At 48.5% G+C, this 18,261-nt stretch overlaps 1 protein-coding gene across 2 annotated transcripts in view; it reads right to left on the minus strand.

Annotated features, from left to right (window-relative positions):
* lrrc31 (leucine rich repeat containing 31) overlaps positions 1-18,261 on the minus strand; it is a 46,692-nt gene that overhangs the window by 15,741 nt on the left and 12,690 nt on the right. For both annotated transcript variants that reach the window (XM_033032178.1, XM_033032177.1), the window contains exons 2-4: positions 9,877-9,938; positions 4,300-4,533; positions 1,443-1,571 (exon numbers count right to left, since the gene is read on the minus strand). In XM_033032178.1, the coding sequence (XP_032888069.1) occupies positions 1,443-1,571; positions 4,300-4,533; positions 9,877-9,889 (376 nt within the window). In that variant the 5' untranslated portion in view covers positions 9,890-9,938. The remainder of the gene's footprint in view (positions 1-1,442; positions 1,572-4,299; positions 4,534-9,876; positions 9,939-18,261) is intronic.

Below are 18,261 nucleotides of genomic sequence, written 5' to 3' on the forward strand. Positions count from 1 at the left end.
CCTTGTATCAATGCTTAAGGAAAATGGCTCCTATTATTTCTGACGTAATAGAAAGATGTAAAATTGGAGGGGGTTTGTGGAGCATAGCAAGAAACTGTTCAAGAGAAGATATTACATGTGATGCACCAACTACAACTGATTGCAGTCCCTTCCATTTGGAAACATAAGAGTTCATTGGAGGAGAATGTTATCATCAACTGGATTCAACAGAAGGGATAGAGGAGTTTTCACAATCATCATGGATGTTAGTAGTGACTGAGAATCATTTTAACACAAGCCAGCAACACAATGTGGAGCGAGAGTTCCAGGCACAAATGCTGTAGCAGACTGGACTTGAAAGGAAAGGATGGAGACCTTGCACAGGATTGCAAGGACTCAAGCTATATATTTGATACTGCTCTTTGATTCGATGTATCAAGGCATCTAGGTGCCAGAAACACTTGCAACCTGGGCAAGAATGAATGAAGGTACACAAAATTGCTGGAGGAACTCAGCGGGTGCAGCAGCATCTATGGAGCGAAGGAAATAGGCGACGTTTCGGGCCGAAACCCTTCTTCAGACTGATGGGGGGTGGGGAAAGAAAGAAGGAAAAAGGGAGGAGGAGGAGCCCGAGGGCGGGCGGATGGGAGGGTGGGAGGAGACAGCTAGAGGGTGAAGGAAGGGGAGGGGACAGCACAGGCTAGCCAAATTGGGGGAATTCAATGTTGATGCCATAAGGGCGCAAGGACCCCAGACGGAATATGAGGTGCTGTTCCTCCAATTTCCGCTGTTGCTCACTCTGGCAATGGAGGAGACCCAGGACAGAGAGGTCGGATTGGGAATGGGAGGGGGAGTTGAAGTGCTGAGCCACCGGGAGGTCAGGTAGGTTAAGGCGGACTGAGCGGAGGTGTTCGGCGAAACGGTCACCCAACCTACGCTTGGTCTCACCGATGTAAATTAGCTGACATCGCCGAACACCTCCGCTCAGTCCGCCTTAACCTACCTGACCTCCCGGTGGCTCAGCACTTCAACTCCCCCTCCCATTCCCAATCCGACCTCTCTGTCCTGGGTCTCCTCCATTGCCAGAGAGAGCAACAGCGGAAATTGGAGGAATAGCACCTCATATTCCGTCTGGGGTCCTTGCGCCCTTATGGCATCAACATTGAATTCCCCCAATTTGGCTAGCCTGTGCTGTCCCCTCCTCTTCCTTCACCCTCTAGCTGTCTCCTCCCTCCCTCCCATCCGCCCGCCCTCGGGCTCCTCCTCCTCCCTTTTTCCTTCTTTCTTTCCCCACCCCCCATCAGTCTGAAGAAGGGTTTCGGCCCGAAACGTCGCCTATTTCCTTCGCTCCATAGATGCTGCTGCACCCGCTGAGTTCCTCCAGCAATTTTGTGTACCTTCGATATTCCAGCATCTGCAGTTCCCTTTTGAACACAAGAATGAATGAAATTGGATAAACTTACCCAACTGGACAACATCATTCGTGGTGAGCTGACAGTTATTGAGATTCAAGCACTTGTGGTCTGGCTTCTTTCCCAACTTGTCCATGAATTCAGCGACTTGCTCCCACTTTCCTGCAGTGTCCTCAACATCTGCAAAATTCAATTCATCTTAACACAAAAATAATTGCAAGAACACATAGAGATGGAGGTGAAGATGTCACAGTTGCAACCTCGGTCACTTTGTTAATCATCCTCCAGACCACGTACTCAATGGGAATTCAGCAACCTTGATTATCGGTTAATCCGCGTAACAGTGTTCGTGTTGACAAAATGCACGTCCCCGTTAGGGTGGAGGGCAAGGCAGGCAAACGTAAGGAAGCTTGGCTGATGAGGGATATTGAAGCAATGGTCAAGAATAAGAAGGATGCATGGAATAGGTTTAGGCAGCTGGGATCAAGTGCATCCCTGGAGTTTCAGGAACTAAGGAGTAAACTAAAAAAGGAAATTAGAGGGGAAAAAAGGGGCCAGGGGATAACTCAGGCAGATAACATGAAGGACAATCCCAAGAGATTTTATAAATAAGCGTATTTATAAAGGGTACCTAGAGAGAGTGGGACCCCTCAGGAATCAAAGTGGTCACCTCTGTGTGGTGCCACAGGAGATGGGCAAGGTCCTCAATGAGTATTTCTCCATTGTATTTACTGAGGAGAAAGACAGGAGTATGGAGGAACTTGGGGCAGTCAATGGAAGTGTCTTGAGAGCAGTCAGTGGTACGGTCGAAGAGGTGCTGAAGGTAGACAAATCTCCAGGGCCTGATCAGATACAGTATATCCGAGGACATTGTGGGAAACTAGAGAGGAAATTGCTGGAGCCCTGGTTGAAATTTATGAAGCGTTTTTAAATATTGGAGAGGTGCCGGAAGACTGATGGGTGGCAAATGTTGAGCCAATAATTAAGAAGGGCGGCAGGGAAAATGCTGTGAACCATAGGCCAGTGAGCTTAATGTCTGTAGTTGGAAAGTTACTAGAGGTTTTCTTCTTCTTCTTATTGCGCATGGCATGCACAGCCTAAAGTTGTAGGACAACTTGTTCTATTTGATCTTATTTGATTGTGCACGCCGGGTTGATTGCATTCGTCGAAACAGGGCGGACCGCGTGAAGGTTGCAATCTTCCACCCGAGAGGTTATTCTGAGGGATAGGTTATACATGCATTTAGATGGACAAGGGCAGCTTATGGAGTGCTTTCGGGAGAGGTCTATACTTTGGAGTGCAGGAGGATGAGGGGTGTTCTTATAGAAATGTATAAAATCATGAGAGGAATAGATCGGGTAGATGCACGGAGTCCCTTGCCCAGAGTAGGTGAACCGAGGACCAGAGAACATAGGTTTAAGATGAAGGGGAAAAGTTTTGACAGGAATCCGAGGGGTAACTTTTTTGCACAAAGGGTAGTGGGTGCATGGACAAGCTACCAGAGGAGGTAGCTGAGGCTGGGACTATCCCAACGTTTAAGAAACAGTTAGACAGGTACATGACTAGGGCAGGTTTGGAAGGATATGTACCAAACGCAGGTAGGTGGGACTGGTGTAGCAGTGACGTGTTGGCTGTTGCGGGCAAGTTGGGCTTGTTTCCACACTGTATCAGTCTATGACTAACATCATAATGGAAGTGACTGATCAATGTACACAATAAATTAACAATCATTAAACAGGTACCTTTACTAACCAATCCAAGTGAATATGCATCGACTTTTGCCCTGCCATCACCTCACCTTCTCTTTAAACTTTAAAGAGAAACACCTGGGAGAAATCTGTGGTTATTGGGGTCTGGGAAAGTGGAAAGAGGGTGAGCATAGGATGAATATGGATGGGTGCCCACTAATCAGTTGGGATATGGTGTGCTGAATGGACTGTTTTCATGTTGTATGACTGACTCAAAGGGGTTTCTGTACAAAAGTAGAGAAATCTTAAAACTATATTGGCGAGGAATCATTTTGAGTACAGTTTTATTCCCTTATAATCATTGAACATAAACAGGCCGTTTGGCTCCCAGAGTGTGACGTACCCAGGGAATGGGGCAGACATGAAGCAAGTTGCCAAATGAAGTGGTACAGGTGGATACGATTGTGATATTTAGAAGACACTTGGATGGAAAGGCTGGGAGGGATACGGGCCATGCGTATACAAGCAGGACTAATTTGTTAGTCAACATGGACAAGTTGGGCCAAAGGACTGTTTTTTTGTGTTGTTTTAGCTCTCTGCCTACTAATCCCATTTTATTCATCCCAGAATACATCATCTTCCTGAAGATTCAATCGTATTTCATATTGGAGTAGGATTGTCTGCTCTTGTTATGGTCTCAACTGCCAGTTCTGGAACATATTGTCAGGCCTCATATTCCCTGTTGTACTAAAGACACTCCATTTGTTGAAAAGAACTGCCCAAAGCCAGGCTTCTATGATGGTGTGTATGCAGGGGAAGATTGAGCAGAACTATCTAGAAGAGCATTTCACTGTTGTATTTATACTGAAGTGCAAGGCTCCGTGTACATGTATTGGTGTCACCTCCTCATATCCATAATGGCCACCTCTGCTCACAACCAAATGTGCAAACGGCAAACCCTTAATGTGACTTTGCCGTTTGCACATTATTGTCTTCTATTCCTGATGCTGAACATACTTAAAGCACTTTGTTGCAGCCTCATTAGATTGCACATCTTACCAATTTACATTTACCCCCAAACTCTTCAAGCCAAAAATGATTGTAAGAACGAATCGAGGAAACTAACGTAGCAGGTCAGATAACAGAAATCCCATCTTAACAGAGTGATTGGTCTCTGAAGATTTAACAAATAAATAAACAGAGTTAATAATGATGCTCACCTGATAATGCCTGTTTATTCTTATCAGTTTCAGAATCGGGTGACATTTCTTCCAGTTCATTCTTACTTGTCGAGTAGCCACTTTTAAGAGAATTCTCAGACTGCTTGAAAAATCGAGACACTGAGGATTGAGGCCATCTCTCCGCAAAAGATTTGTTGCTCCAGATTTGGTTGACAATCAGGTCAAAGGGGGACCTGGACTGCTTGGCATTTTCTTTCTTGTGATGTTTGGAATCTAAAATAACATTTCCAAAAGCACAACATTGCAGATGCTGAAAATCACAGTAATGAAGAAATGGTTAAAGTGTTCCGGTCAAGCAGCATCTGCAGAGAGAGAAACAGAGGAACAGTGAAATATTAATCTGTTTCACTCTCCAGACACTGCCAGACTTTAAGCAGTCTGTTTCACGTCATTGTGATACAATTGTTACAGCACAGGCCACCATTTGATCCACTGAGTCGCTGCAAACTGCTCAGAACAATCTCAGGGCTCGCAATTAGCGGTTGCCCGGGTGCCATTGACCACCCAAAGTGCCGCCGGGCAACCTAAATGCCGAGTTATTTTGCCCGGCTTGGCACTGCAGATACTGGTTTATACCGAAAATAGACACAAAAAACTGGAGTAACTCAGCGAGTCAGGCAGCATCTCTGGAGAGAAGGAAGGTGATGTTTTGTGTTGGCGGCGACTGTAGGGCGGGTCAAAGATACTAGGTGAGGTGTGACGGAGGGTCGGAGCGAATGACGGCCCCGACAGCGGCTCCACCTACTCCTCCTCCTACCGCACCCCGCCCGCCCTGGTAGCGGCCGCTGCTTTTAAAACAAACACTCCCGCACGCCGAGGCTGGGAGGGAGCGAGGGGGAGGACTCCTTCCGCCATCTGAAGCAGCTGCACCGCTCGGCTCCGCACCTTCCTGTTGGCTGGCGGAGGAGGGGATGTAGTGGGTAGGAGATTCCAATTGCTTCCCCCTTTTGGCGGCGGCACTTGGCGATGGACAGGGACGGCCAAGGCAGCGGGGCGATGATGCTGTCCCTGTCCGATGAACGCTGTCCTTCCTTCCTCCCCACCGTCCCCCCCCCCCCCCTCTCTCTCTTGGACGTCCCCCTCCACCCCTCTTATCCTTAGACCCCTCCTCTCCATCCAGCACTGATCCCCATTCCCGCCTATTCAGTCCTCACTGACACCCCTTGTGCTCCCCTCCCCATCAACACCCCCATCTATTCATCCTGCACTGATCTCCCTATCCACCTCGCATTGATTCTCCTGCCACCTACACTTGTCCCCCAATTTATCCTGTACTCACCCCCATTCCCATCCATCCTTCACCGATCACCCCATCCATCCTGTAGTGATCTCCCCATTCATCTTTTACTGTTCCCCCCATTCATCCTGTACTGATCCCCTCATTCATCCTGTACTGATCCCCTCATTCATCCTATACTGATCCCCTCATTCATCCTGCACTGATCCCCCCCATTCACCCTGTACTGATATCCCCATTCATCCTGTACTGATCCCCTCATTCATCCTCTAGTGATCCCGCATTCATCCTGCACAGACCCTCCCCCCCCATTCATCCTGTACTGATCCCCCCATTCATCCTGTACTGATCTACCCATTCATCCTGCGCTGATCCCCACCCCATCTATCCTGTACTGATCCCCTCATTCAAGAAGAATGGGGGGAACAGTCTGAAGAAGGGTCACCGCTGCGTTTCTCCAGCAACTTTGTCTACCCCCATTCATCCTGTACTGATCCCCCCCCGTCCAACCCGGACTGATCCCCCCATTCAACACCACTGACATCCCCCGCGCTCTCCCCTCACAATTTTACATACTCCAACCAACACGCACTAATTCACCTGCCTCAATCCTTCCATTCCGCACCGATTGCCTTCTGTACAACTGGGTATCTTCATTGCTGTTCACAACACATACATCTAATCTGAATGTTAGTACGTGTTGGTTTTGACACCTTTAAACATATTACCAAAAGAACATTTGCTGCAGTTATGTCCTTTGGCCATCTCTTGTCAGTTAGTGTAATGTTTAACCTGTCAGATGGGTATTGTCGGTTTTAACAGCTATTATGATAAAATGCCTTTAGAAATTTCCTTGCAACCTGTATATTTTGTTATGGATAAATTATGTGGGAAGCGAGAGTGTTTCTGTACCAATAGCAATAACGACCCATGCTAAGGCCATGTCATGATTATTTTCTTATGTGGCACGCAGCGACCGCTATGATGGCGGGCGGGGTGCGGGGGGAGGAGGAGGAGGAGGTGGAGCCGCCGCCGTCAACCCGAAACATCACCGATTCCTTTTCTCCAGAGATGCTGACTGACCCACTGTTACACCAGTTTTTTGTGTCTATCTTCAGTATAAGCCAGTATCTGCAGTATCAAGCCGTGCAAAATGACACGGCTTTTAGGTTGCCTGGCGGGACTTTAGGTGGCCATTGGCAACCGTTAATTACGAGCCCTGCGATAAGGGGTGAACCATTTAAGAGTCAGATGAGAGAAATGTATTTTTCCAGAGAGTGGTGAACCCATGTAATTCTCGATTACGAAGGAAATCAGAAGAGCAAAAAGGGGCCAGGTGATAGCTCTGGCAGAAAGCATTGAGGACAATCCCAAAGGATTTTTATATACATAAGGGAGAAAAGGGTAACTAGAAAGGGTATGGCATCCCTCAGGAATCAAAGCAGTCAACTCTGTGTTGAGCCACAGGAGATGGGCAAGGTCCTGAATGAGTATTTATCCTCTGTATTTACCAGGGAGAATGACAAGAGGACGGAGGAACTTGGGGCAGTCAATGAAAGTGTCTTGGGTGGAGTCAATGTTACGGTCGAAGAGGTGTTGAAAGTACCATCGTGTATGAAGGTAGACAAATCTCCAGGGCCTGGTCAGATATATCCGAGGACATTGTGGGAGACAAGAGAAGAAATTGCAGCAGCCCTGGTTGAAATTTACGAGTCATCTTTAAATATAGGAAAGGTGCCAGAAGACTGGCAAATGTTGTGCCTCTATTCAAGAAGGGCTGCAGGGAAAATGCTGGGAACTGTACGCCAGCAAGCTTAACATTTGTAGTTGGAAAGTTACTAGGGGGTATTCTGAGGGATAGGACATACAGGCATTTAGATGGACATGGTCTGATAAAGGATAGTCAGCATGGTTTTGTACGTGGGAGGTCATATCTCACAAATCTGATTGAGTTTTTTGAAGATGTGACCAAAAAGGTTGATGAGGGCAGACTGTAGATGTATATATGGACTTCAGCAAAGCTTCCGACAAGGTTCCACATGGTTGGCTGCTCTGGAAGGTTAGATCGCATGGGATCCAAGGAAATACCTCAATGGATAGAAAATTGGCTTAATGGAAAGAAGCAGAGAGTGATGGTAGAAGGTTGCTTCTCGGACTGGAGGTCTGTGACCAGTGGTGTGCCTAGGGTTCAGTCCTGGCCTGTTCCTGTTTGTCATCTATATTAAAGATTTGGATGAGAACACACAGGGCAAGATTAGCAAATTTGCAGATAATACAAAAGTGGGTGGTTTTGCAGATGGTGAAATTGCAGCAGGACCTTGATCAATAAGCCAGTTCGGTATTCCGAAAAACTCAAGGAATCATGGGATTTTTCAAAGGTCATTCGAGAATTAAAAAAGTGAACGGGGGAGCGGGGTGTAACAGCGAAAGAGAGAGAGGGGGTAGATGTGAGTGGGAGACAGGGAGAGACGGTGAGAGGTGGGGGAAGATAGGTTTCAGTTAGACAGACAACCACTGGTAAAGCCATGGCTTGTTGCTTCTAGGAGAGTCGAGAAAATGTCCTCAATCGAGAGAATGCAACTTCAGAACCCCCTCATCTCGACCGCGGGCGCAAGAAACAAATGACCCAAAGTTTGCATTGAGTGACCTGAATGTTCTTACCGTCCTCGTCGTACACAGACGTTTTGTGAGAGTGGTTGGATCCCGGGTTGGAGGAGTCAGCGCCCGACAGGTGAGCGGCCCGCGGTAGCTGGTGCCTCTCCGCTCACTCGCCGCTGGAAGAACTCACACCTCTACTCCCCGGGTCGGACGCTGCCTCCTCGATCCCGCTGCTTGGCGGCAGCCGACTAGGATTCCAGAGCATCGCCAATGCCTCACATCAGCTGCTGATCCCCCACCGCCTGTCCGGATAATGTGACCGACGTTGGTTGAGCTGAAGTTGGGATCCAACCACTCTCACAAAACGCTGGTGTACGGCTGAAACGTTAAGAACAGTCAGTTCACAACGCAAACTTTAGGTTATTTGTTCCTTGCGCCCATGGAAATCCCAGCTCCCATCCATCCCAATCACGGCGCAAAAGTCTAATGTGTGGGAAGTCTGAAGTCTATCCAGAGGTCCGCGGACGGGAGTCTCGGCCCAGGCCCGCAGCCAGCGAGGAGGGGAAGCGCCGGTCCCAGTTCGTATCCGTCCACTCTGTCCTGGGTCTCCTCCTCCTCCTTTTTCCTTTCTTCTCCCCACCCCCCCATCAGTTTGAAGAAGGGTTTCGGCCCGAAAAGTTGCCTATTTCCTTCGCTCCATAGATGCTACTGCACCCGCTGAGTTTCTCCAGCTTTGTGTACCTTGGCTTATTGGCCAGGTGGGAAGAGGAATGGTTGATGGAATTTAATACAGAGGTGTTCCATTATGTGAAGTCTATCATGGGTAGGACCTATACAGTGAATGGTAGGCCTCTGGGGAGTGTTGTAGAGCAGAGGGGTCTAGGAATGCATGGTTGCTTGAAGGTGGAGTTACAGGTAGATAGGGTGGTCAAAAATGCTTTTGGCAAATAGGTCTTCATCAATCAGTATAATATTGAGTATAGAAGTTTGGAGATCTTGTTGCAGTTGTATAAGACTTGGCGAGGCCTCATTTAGTGTATCGTGTTCAGTTCTGGGCACCATGTTATAGGAAAGATGTTGTCCAGCTGGAAAGGATACAGAGTAGATTTACAAGAATGATGCCAGCACAAGAGGGTCTGAGCTAATAGGGAGAGGTTGAGTAGACTTGCCCAGAGTAGGCAAATTGAGGTCCAGAGGACAGAGGTTTATGATGAAGGGGAAAAGATTTAATAGGAATCTGAGGGGTATCTTTTTCACACAAAGGGTGGTGGATGTATGGAACAAGTTGCCAGAGGAGGTAGTTGAGGCAGGAACTATCCCAACATTTAAGAAACTGTTAAGACAGGTACAATAATAGGACAGGTTTATGGGCCAAACGCGGGATGGTGGGACTAGTGTAGCTAGGACATGTTGGCCGGTGTGGGCAAATTGGGCCGAAGGGCCTGTTTCTACACTGTATGACTAAACATATTCAAGGAGGAGCTGAATATTTTTTTAAGATCTAAAGGGATCAAAAGATATAGGGAGTAAGCTGGATTGCCATTTTACCCATGATCATATAGAATGGTGGAAGAGATTCAAAGGGCTGAATGGCCTTGACCTCTCCTATTTCTCCATGGTTCATTTTTGCATGAGCTGCTTTGGAGATAGTGCTGCACAACAGGAAACAGGTTATTCCGTAAACAGTAGTTCACCTCATCCAACTCAATTAATAACCATACCTGCAGACTCCATTTCTAGAACAAAACCAGAGATCCCGGGTTAACCTCTTGTTTCAATGGCCCTTAAAAAAAGAAAAGAAAAATAAATCAGTTAGTTTTATGGAGAAATGCCAACAATTGCAATAAACTTTGTACTACAGCCCAAAAGTTCAGCACAGATTCATCAATTATGGACCCCTTAGGCTGGTATAAACAGTGTCAGACACTTCAATTAATGCAAGGCAGTGTACAGAAAAAGCTGCTAAAGTTCATTTGGTTATTTATTCAGATTAGTTTAGTTTATTGTCACGTGTTCCGTAGTAAAGTGAAAAGCTTTTGTTGCGTGCTAACCATTCAGCAGAAAGACAAATCATGATTACAATCGAGCCATTTACAGCGTATAGATACATGATAAGGGAATAACGTTTAGTGCAAGGTAAAACCAGCAAAGTCCAATCAAGGATAGTCTGAGGGTCACCAATGAGGTAGATAGTAGTTCAGGATAGCTCTCTAGTTGTGGTAGGATGATTCAGCTCTGAAGAAACGGTCCCTGAACCTGGAGGTGTGCGTTTTCACACTTCTATTCCTTTTGCCTGATGGGAGAAGGGAGAAAAGGGAGTGGCCAGGGTGCGACTCATCCTTGATGATGCTGCTGGCCTTGCCGAGGCAGCGTGAGGTATAAATGGATTCAATAGAAGGGAGGTTGGTTCGTGTGATGGTCTGGGCTGCATCCATAATTCGCTGCAATTTTTTGGATGGAGCCCTTGCCAAACCAAGCTGTGATGCATCCGGATAAAATGCTTTCAATTGTGCACTTGTAGAGGCTTGGGAAACTTCCTAAGCCTTGTAAGGAAGTAGAGGCATTGCTGTGTTTTCTTGGTCGCTGCTTCAAGATGGGTGGTCCAGGAGAAGTTGTTGGTGATATTGACTACTAGAAATTTGAAGTTTTCAAACATTTCTACTTTGATGCCATCAATGCAAGTTGGGGTATGTGATCAGGAATGTGATAACATCAGGAAGCCACTTGCTTCCTGGAGTCCATCACTATCTCCTTTGTCTTGCTGACTGAGAGAAAGGTTGTTGTCTCGACACCAGGACACGAGGTTCTCCATCTCCTTCCTGTACTCGTTATTATTTAATATCCGGCCCACAATGGTGGTGTCGTCTGTGAATTTGTAAATTGAATTAGGTTTGTACATGTCTGCACAGTGGTGGGTGTACATGGAGTAAAGAAGGGGGCTGAGAACACATCCTTGTGGACCAGCAGTGTTGAAGATTATAGTAGAGGATGATTTGTCCCCTATCCTCACTGGTTGTGGTCTGTTTTATTATTATTATTATTATACTTATGGGCGCCTTTCAAAGACTCTCAAGGACGCCTTACAAAACTTAATAAGCAGATTACAAAACATATAAGCACCTGTTGGTCAGGAAGTCACGGATCCAGTTGCAGAGATGATCGCTGACACCACGTCCCGTGCATTTGATGATGAGCTTAGAGGGTATAATAGTGTTGAAGGCAGAGCTGTGGTCTATGAATAGGAGTCTGACATACAGTAGGTGTTTCTCTTATCCTGGTGTCCCAGGGGTGAGTGTAGGGCTAGGGTGATGGCATCATCCGTAGACCTGTTGTGGTGGTAGGTGAACTGCAATGGGTCAAGGCCGCTGGGTAGACTGGATTTAATGCGTTCAATAACTACCCTCTCAAAACATATCATGATGGTGGATGTCAAGGCCACTGGATGACAGTCGTTTCGGCATGAGGTCTTGTTTTCATCGGCTCTGGAATGATGATGGTCTTCGTGAAGCAGGTGGGTACCTCAGAACGGAGTATGAGAGATTAAAGATGTCCGCGAATACTCCCGCGAGCTGGTCCGCGCAGCTACTAAGAACACGGCCAGGAACTCCGTCTGGGCCAGTTGCTTTTTGTGGGTTTACCCTCAGGAAGGCTGATCGAACCTCTGCTGCAATCACCCTGGGAAGAGGCACACTGGAATCTGAAGGGCCAGGTGTCACCGGTCTGTTGGCCTTCTGCACAAAGTGAGTATTGAAAGCATTGCGTTCACAGGTAGGGTCACACTATCACCAATTATGTTGCCTGACCTCGCTTTGCAGACTTATTCAGACTTTGCCACATTCTCTGTGTGTCCGAGTGATTATACTAGGACTCAAGTTTGTCCCGGTATTGTCCCTTGGCATCCTCGATGGCTTTGCGGAGATCATAGCGGGCCTTCCTGTAGCGATCGGGATGATTTGATGTATGCAGCAGACCTGGCCTTAACCTGTAAATGTACCTCGCGGTTGGTTCATCCATGTCTTCCGTTGGGGAACACTCGGATTGAGTTCATCCGCACACAGTCTTCCACGCACTTGCTGATGAAGTCAGTCACGGCAGTGGCACACTCATCCCCGAGGAATAATTGATCATTCCCCTTACCTAAAACCCATTTCCGCATCTCTGCGGAATCCCTGAATATGGACCAGTCCACAGACTAAAAGCAGTCGCGTAAGATGTCATCCATGTCCGTTGTCCAGCTTTTCGCAACTCTGTACCGAATCCTCCTGCCTTAATTGTTGTTTGTAGGCAGGGAGCAGAAGCACATTGATCAGATTTCCCAAAAATGTGGTAGAGGGAAAGAGCAGTGGGCATTTTTTAATTTATACATAGCAGTGGTCGAGGGTAGGGTGCTAAAGAGTGCTGCAGAGATACAAGGTGAAAGGCATTGCAGGGCTCTCGCTTAACTTTTTTTCCCCTGTTGCCAGCTGGGCAACCTAGGCAGCTTTTTAGGTTGTCAAATGACAGTTTAGGTGGTCATTTAAGATCGGTTGCATGACGCGTGCGATAATGTGCTCGGACGAAGTGCGTAGTTACCAGTCAGAATTATGGTCAATGAAGCATTCATATATTATTTCTGCTTCCAATAAAGTCATAAACTAAACATATTCACCAATCAAGACATGATATATACCACAATGACATGCAGCAAAATTACAACACAGTATCTCATCTCCTTTTACACGTTGCAATAAATACAATTTCTATTATCTCTTTCCACTTCCAAACAAAAATATGGTTATTCAGCGTATGATCAACCTCGGTGAGACCAAGCGCAGGCTTGGCGATCTCTTCGCACAACACCTCCACTCAGTTCGCAATAACCAACCTGATCTCCTGGTGGCTCAGCACTTCAACTCCCCCTCCCATTCCGAATCCGACCTTTCTATCCTGGGCCTCCTCCATGGCCAGAGTGAGGCACATGGCAAATTGGAGGAACAGCACCTCATATTTTGCTTGGGTAGTTTACACCCCAGCGGTATGAACATTGGCTTCTCCAATTTCAGGTAGTCCTTGCTTTCTCTCTCCTTCCCCTCCCATTCCCAGCTCTCCCACAGCCTACTGTCTCCGCCTCTTCCTTTCTTTTTCCCGCCCCACACCCCTCCTGACATCAGTCTGAAGAAGGGTCTCGACCCGAAACGTCACCTATTTTATTCGCTCCATAGATGCTGCCTCACCTGCTGAGTTTCTCCAGCATTTTTGTCTACCCATTCACACAAGTTCTGTTATCCCACTTTCCTCACCCACTCCCTGCACATTAGGGGCAATTTTACAGAGACAAGTTAACCTACAAAGCCAATGCATCTTTGGGATGTGGGAGGAAACCCACATGCTTGCAGGGAGAATGTGCAAATTCAACACAGACAGTGCCCGAGGACAGGATCGAACACAGATCTCTGGCGTGTGACGCAAGTCCACCAGCTGTGCCACTATATTTTATTTTCCAACACACAATAAATTATACGTTGATAACTTTGGTTACTGAAAAAAAAGAAACTACCCTGTATCTATTTTCAGTCTTAAATCTCTAAGTGACGCTATGTTCCCCTTTACAGCTACTGTATGTTTTAATTCAGTTCAAGGCTATTGGGGCAGTACTTTGGCCATAAAGGTGCTGCCTAAAATTGCCAGAGACCTGGAATTGATCCTGAATATGGGTGCTGTCTGTATGGAGTTTTGTTTTCTTGTTTATAACATTGTTTACAGAGTACTATGTTTAAATATTCTGTTGTGCTGCTGCAAGTACAGATTTCACTGTTCTAACTGGGACGTGAGAGAATAAAACACTCTTGACTTACGTCGCTGATGTGTGGGATAGAACTAGAGTACGGGTGATCGGTGGTCCAGAGATGCTGGCTGCTCCATGGAGTTCCCCCGCACAATTAAAGCATGGAATAGTCTTCACCCTACCATAGGTACCAAGCATACGCAACTAAATTTAAGATAGCTTTTTTTTCCGCAAGAAACCTTTTTTGATTAAGTCCGAGTCACGAGTCAAGAGAGTTTTATGTGGCCCAGATAGGGCGATGAAATTCTTGCTTGATGCAGCACAACAGAATATGTGAACATAATACAGATTAGGAGATAAAAGTTCAGTGTGTCTATATACTATAGACCATATATATATACACAATAAATAAACAGATAAAATGCAATAGGCTGTTATTTTTCAGAGTTTGGAGTTTGGTGGTGGTGGGTCCACCAGTTTAAATTCCATTTCGAATATTTTTGGAGGACCAGGAAACCAAGAAGCAAGAGTTGCTCCAGGGAGTTGTGGCAGCTCCAGGGAGTGATCTGGCGTTACACAAAATTGCTGGGGAAACTCAGCGGGTGCAGCAGCATCTATGGAGCGAAGGAAATAGGCGACGTTTCGGGCCGAAACCCTTCTTCAGACACCGGCGTTGTTTTTCAGCGGTCGCGGTGAGGCAGCGACCGGACAGCAATGGCGGGCAGTACTCCCACAATGCAAAGGGAGGGAGAAAGTGGCCGACGCCGACCAGTTGCCGTGGCAGTGCGCATGTGCAGGGCCGCACATGCGCACAACCACGGCCGATGATGTGCTCAGCGGCCGGCCATGCCGAGCGGAGACCCGAGCGGAGAGCTAGCGCCGAGCGGAGACCCGAGACTCGAGCGGAGAGCCGCGCGCCGAGCCGAGAGCTAGCGCCAAGAACCGAGACCCAGACACGGATGGCGGGCGGGTGGCCCGGTTGCTGGCCAAGCCGGGCAAAATGGCATGGCTTTTAGGTTGCCCGGCAGGATTGTAAGTTACCATTGGCACCCGGGCAACCGCTAATTTCGAGCCCTGCATTGAATTTAAAGATTTATCTTTTCAATCCAAACTATTGGATTACATAATTGTTACATAAACTGTAAAGGAGTCCAGTCTGACACACTGTAACTTTACTGAGTCATTAATAAAGGCACATGTCAAACACGTCCCAGTACTGACTGCATCTAGTCTTCAGGCGTACTGGAACCAAGGGAGGAGCAAGGGGAAGATATCACAGTTATACTGAGATGACTGGGCGTGGTTAGTGGTATTGAGGTAGCTACATTATAGGTTGCATGCATAAACCATCTACATCCTTTCCCTTAGAAATCTAAAATTGAAGTTATAACAGTGGCAGTGTGATTATACAACACATGCAAATTTAAACAAAATCACCGTAGCGGACAGGAGGTTTGACAACCCGACCCGAGCGTGTGCGTATAGCACCATCACCCTCCCCACCAGATAGAAGAGGAGGCGGAGCAGTAGCAGCCGGGAAGGAGAAAGTCGGCGAAGACCCAACCGGGAATGCGGGAGGTGACCCAACCGGCACAGGTGATCCAGGAGGAGGAGACGGAGGAGAAGGAGGAGAGGGATAACGAGCAGGGGAGGAGATCATCTGCCCGAAAGCAGGAAGCGCAGAGGGAGGAGAACGCGGCAAGCGAACTGACCGGGGCATGCAGGGAGCTGTGGGGTAATTGGTAGTGGCAGGCTCGAAACGCAACGGAGGAGCGTAGGGATCCGCAGGAGGAGGCTGAGGCTCGTTAACGGCCAACAGGTGCTGGCGGCTCCGACGGTAGACAGTTCCATCAAAGTCCACCAGGTAAGATCTCGGGGAATCATCCACACCAACAATGGTTGCGAGTCGGGAGAATCCGGTGGCTGTCTGCATGCGGACGACCTGGCCAGGCAGTAGTGGTGAGAGCGGGCGGCAGGACTTGTCGTGAGAGCGGCGCTGTACCTCATGCTTGTGAGCAATCCGTTGCTGGACGGCGGCAGGCTGGAGGACCTTGGGCACCAGGGATTGTTGGGCGATCGACATCGGTGGGCGAAGCACGCGGGACATCAGACGCTGGGCAGGGGATCCCATGGTAGGGTCCCGTGAGATGTTGCGAAGGTTTAGTAGACCCAGGTAGAAGTCACCATTGGAGAGACGAGACTGCTCGAGCAAATTCTTGGCACTGCGGACAGCTCGCTCGGCCAGGTCGTTGCTCTGCGGGTATTCGGGGCTGCTGGTATAGTGAGTGAAGTTCCACTTCACAGCGAAAGCCTGGAATTCTGCACTGGTGAACTGACGGCCGTTGTCGGTCTGCAAGCGGACCGGGGACCCAAAGGTAGCAAAGTGTCTGCGCAGCTTACTGATAACCATTTCAGAGGTGATAGCAGGGAGAAGATCCACTTCAAACCAGTTGGAGTATGAATCAACCAACACCGGGTAGTGCTTGCCTCGCCATTCGAATATGTCAGCAGCCAGCGAGGTCCAGGGCATGGCAGGCGCAGGCTGCTGCAGAAGTGGCTGGCGCTGCTGATGTGGGGCAAGAGTGTTGCAATCAGGACAGGAGGCTACTCGGGCTTTAATGTAGTTGGCCATGCCGGGCCAATAGTATTGTTCTTTGGCATGTGAGACGGTGGCATCGGCTCCGGGATGCCCCATGTGGGCAGCGTTGTAGTACAAGTCGTATAGGGAGGCAGGGACGACCACCTTGTGACCCTTGATGATGATGCCATCCCGGACCACAAGCTCGTCGCGGACCAGAAAGAAGGGGTGGGCGCCCGCAGGCAGTGAGGTGCGTCTGCTGGGCCACCCCCGCTGGATGACAGCTGCAAGCTGTTGCAGGTCGGGGTCGTTGGTGGTGTGCTCAACCAGGCACTGCAGCTGCTTAGAGGGAACAAAGTTGACATTGAGTATCTGCAGATCCTCCTGCTCGTAGGGGTGCCTGTCACAGGAGGACGGGGGGCCCGGGACAGCGCGTCGGCCACATGCATCTCAGTGCCCCTCTTGTACACGATCAGAAAGTCGAACCGCTGGAGCTGTAGCATCATGCGCTGGAGTCTAGCTGGAGTGATGTAGATGGGCTTATTGAGGATGGTCACCAAGGGTTGATGATCCGTCTCGACGGTGAACCTGGTACCGAAAAGGAAGTCCTTGAACTTGGAGCAGGCGAATACAACCGCAAGAAGCTCCTTCTCGATTTGTGCATAGCGCTGTTCAGTGTCTGTCATGGTACGCGAGGCATAAGAAATGGGCTGCAGCGAGCCGTCATCATGGAGTTGCAGGCAGGCAGCACCGAGTCCGAAGCGGGAAGCATCACACGTAACTACAATTGGACGTTGCAGATCGAAAAACTTGAGAGTCGGTGTGCTAATCAGCTTTGTTTTGAGAAGGTCGAAAGCCTGCTGGTGTTGGGGAAACCAGGACCAGGCAATGTCTTTTTTCGTCAGTTGCCTCAGGGGTGCGCTCAACTCGCTGAGGTCGGGGATGAACTTTCCCAAATAGTTGACCATGCCCAGGAAACGCTGCAGGCTGGTCACGTCGGTCGGGGCAGGCAGCTCGGAGATAGTGTGGGTCTTCTGCGGATCAGGTTTCAGCCTGTGGGCTGTGAAGATGTGGCCAACATAGGGTACTTCAGCTACACGGAACTTGCACTTTGACGGGTTAAGTTTTAAGTTGATCTGGCGAGCGCGGTCTAGAATCCGTCGGAAGTTGTGGTCGTGCTCAGCAGCATCTTTCCCATAAACCAGGATGTCATCCACGATAATGGCACACGGCAGGCCAGCAAACAGTTGCTCCATGGAGCGTTGAAACACTTCGCTAGCAGAGTTGATGCCGAACAGCATCCGCAAAAATTTGAATCTTCCGAAGGGGGTGCCAAAAGTGGTTAAGTCTGAGGAGTGTTTGTCTAGAGGTATTTGCCAGAATGAGCTCCTGGCATCAAGGACAGAGAACACCGTGGCCTGACCGACCTGGGCAGCAACATCTTCTACAGTCCTCATTGGGTAATGAGGATGCCTTATTGCCAGATTTAAGCCTTTAGGGTTGATGCACACCCGTATCTCGTTCTTACCCTTCTTCATGGTGGCGACCATGGTGGAGACCCACTCGGTGGGTTTGCTGACAGCTTCAAGCACTCCCATATCAACCATGTTCTTCAGCATGGCTTCGACCTTGCCCTTCATGGCAAACGACACCCTGTGTGGAGCACGGACCACTGGTACAACCGACGGGTCAGTTGCGATCTTGTATACAAGGGGCAGCTTACCCAGATCATCATCGAATAGGTCAGGGTACTCGGAGAGTGGA

This window comes from Amblyraja radiata, chromosome 13 (genome assembly GCF_010909765.2).
Source record: "Amblyraja radiata isolate CabotCenter1 chromosome 13, sAmbRad1.1.pri, whole genome shotgun sequence".
NCBI lineage: Eukaryota > Metazoa > Chordata > Chondrichthyes > Rajiformes > Rajidae > Amblyraja > Amblyraja radiata.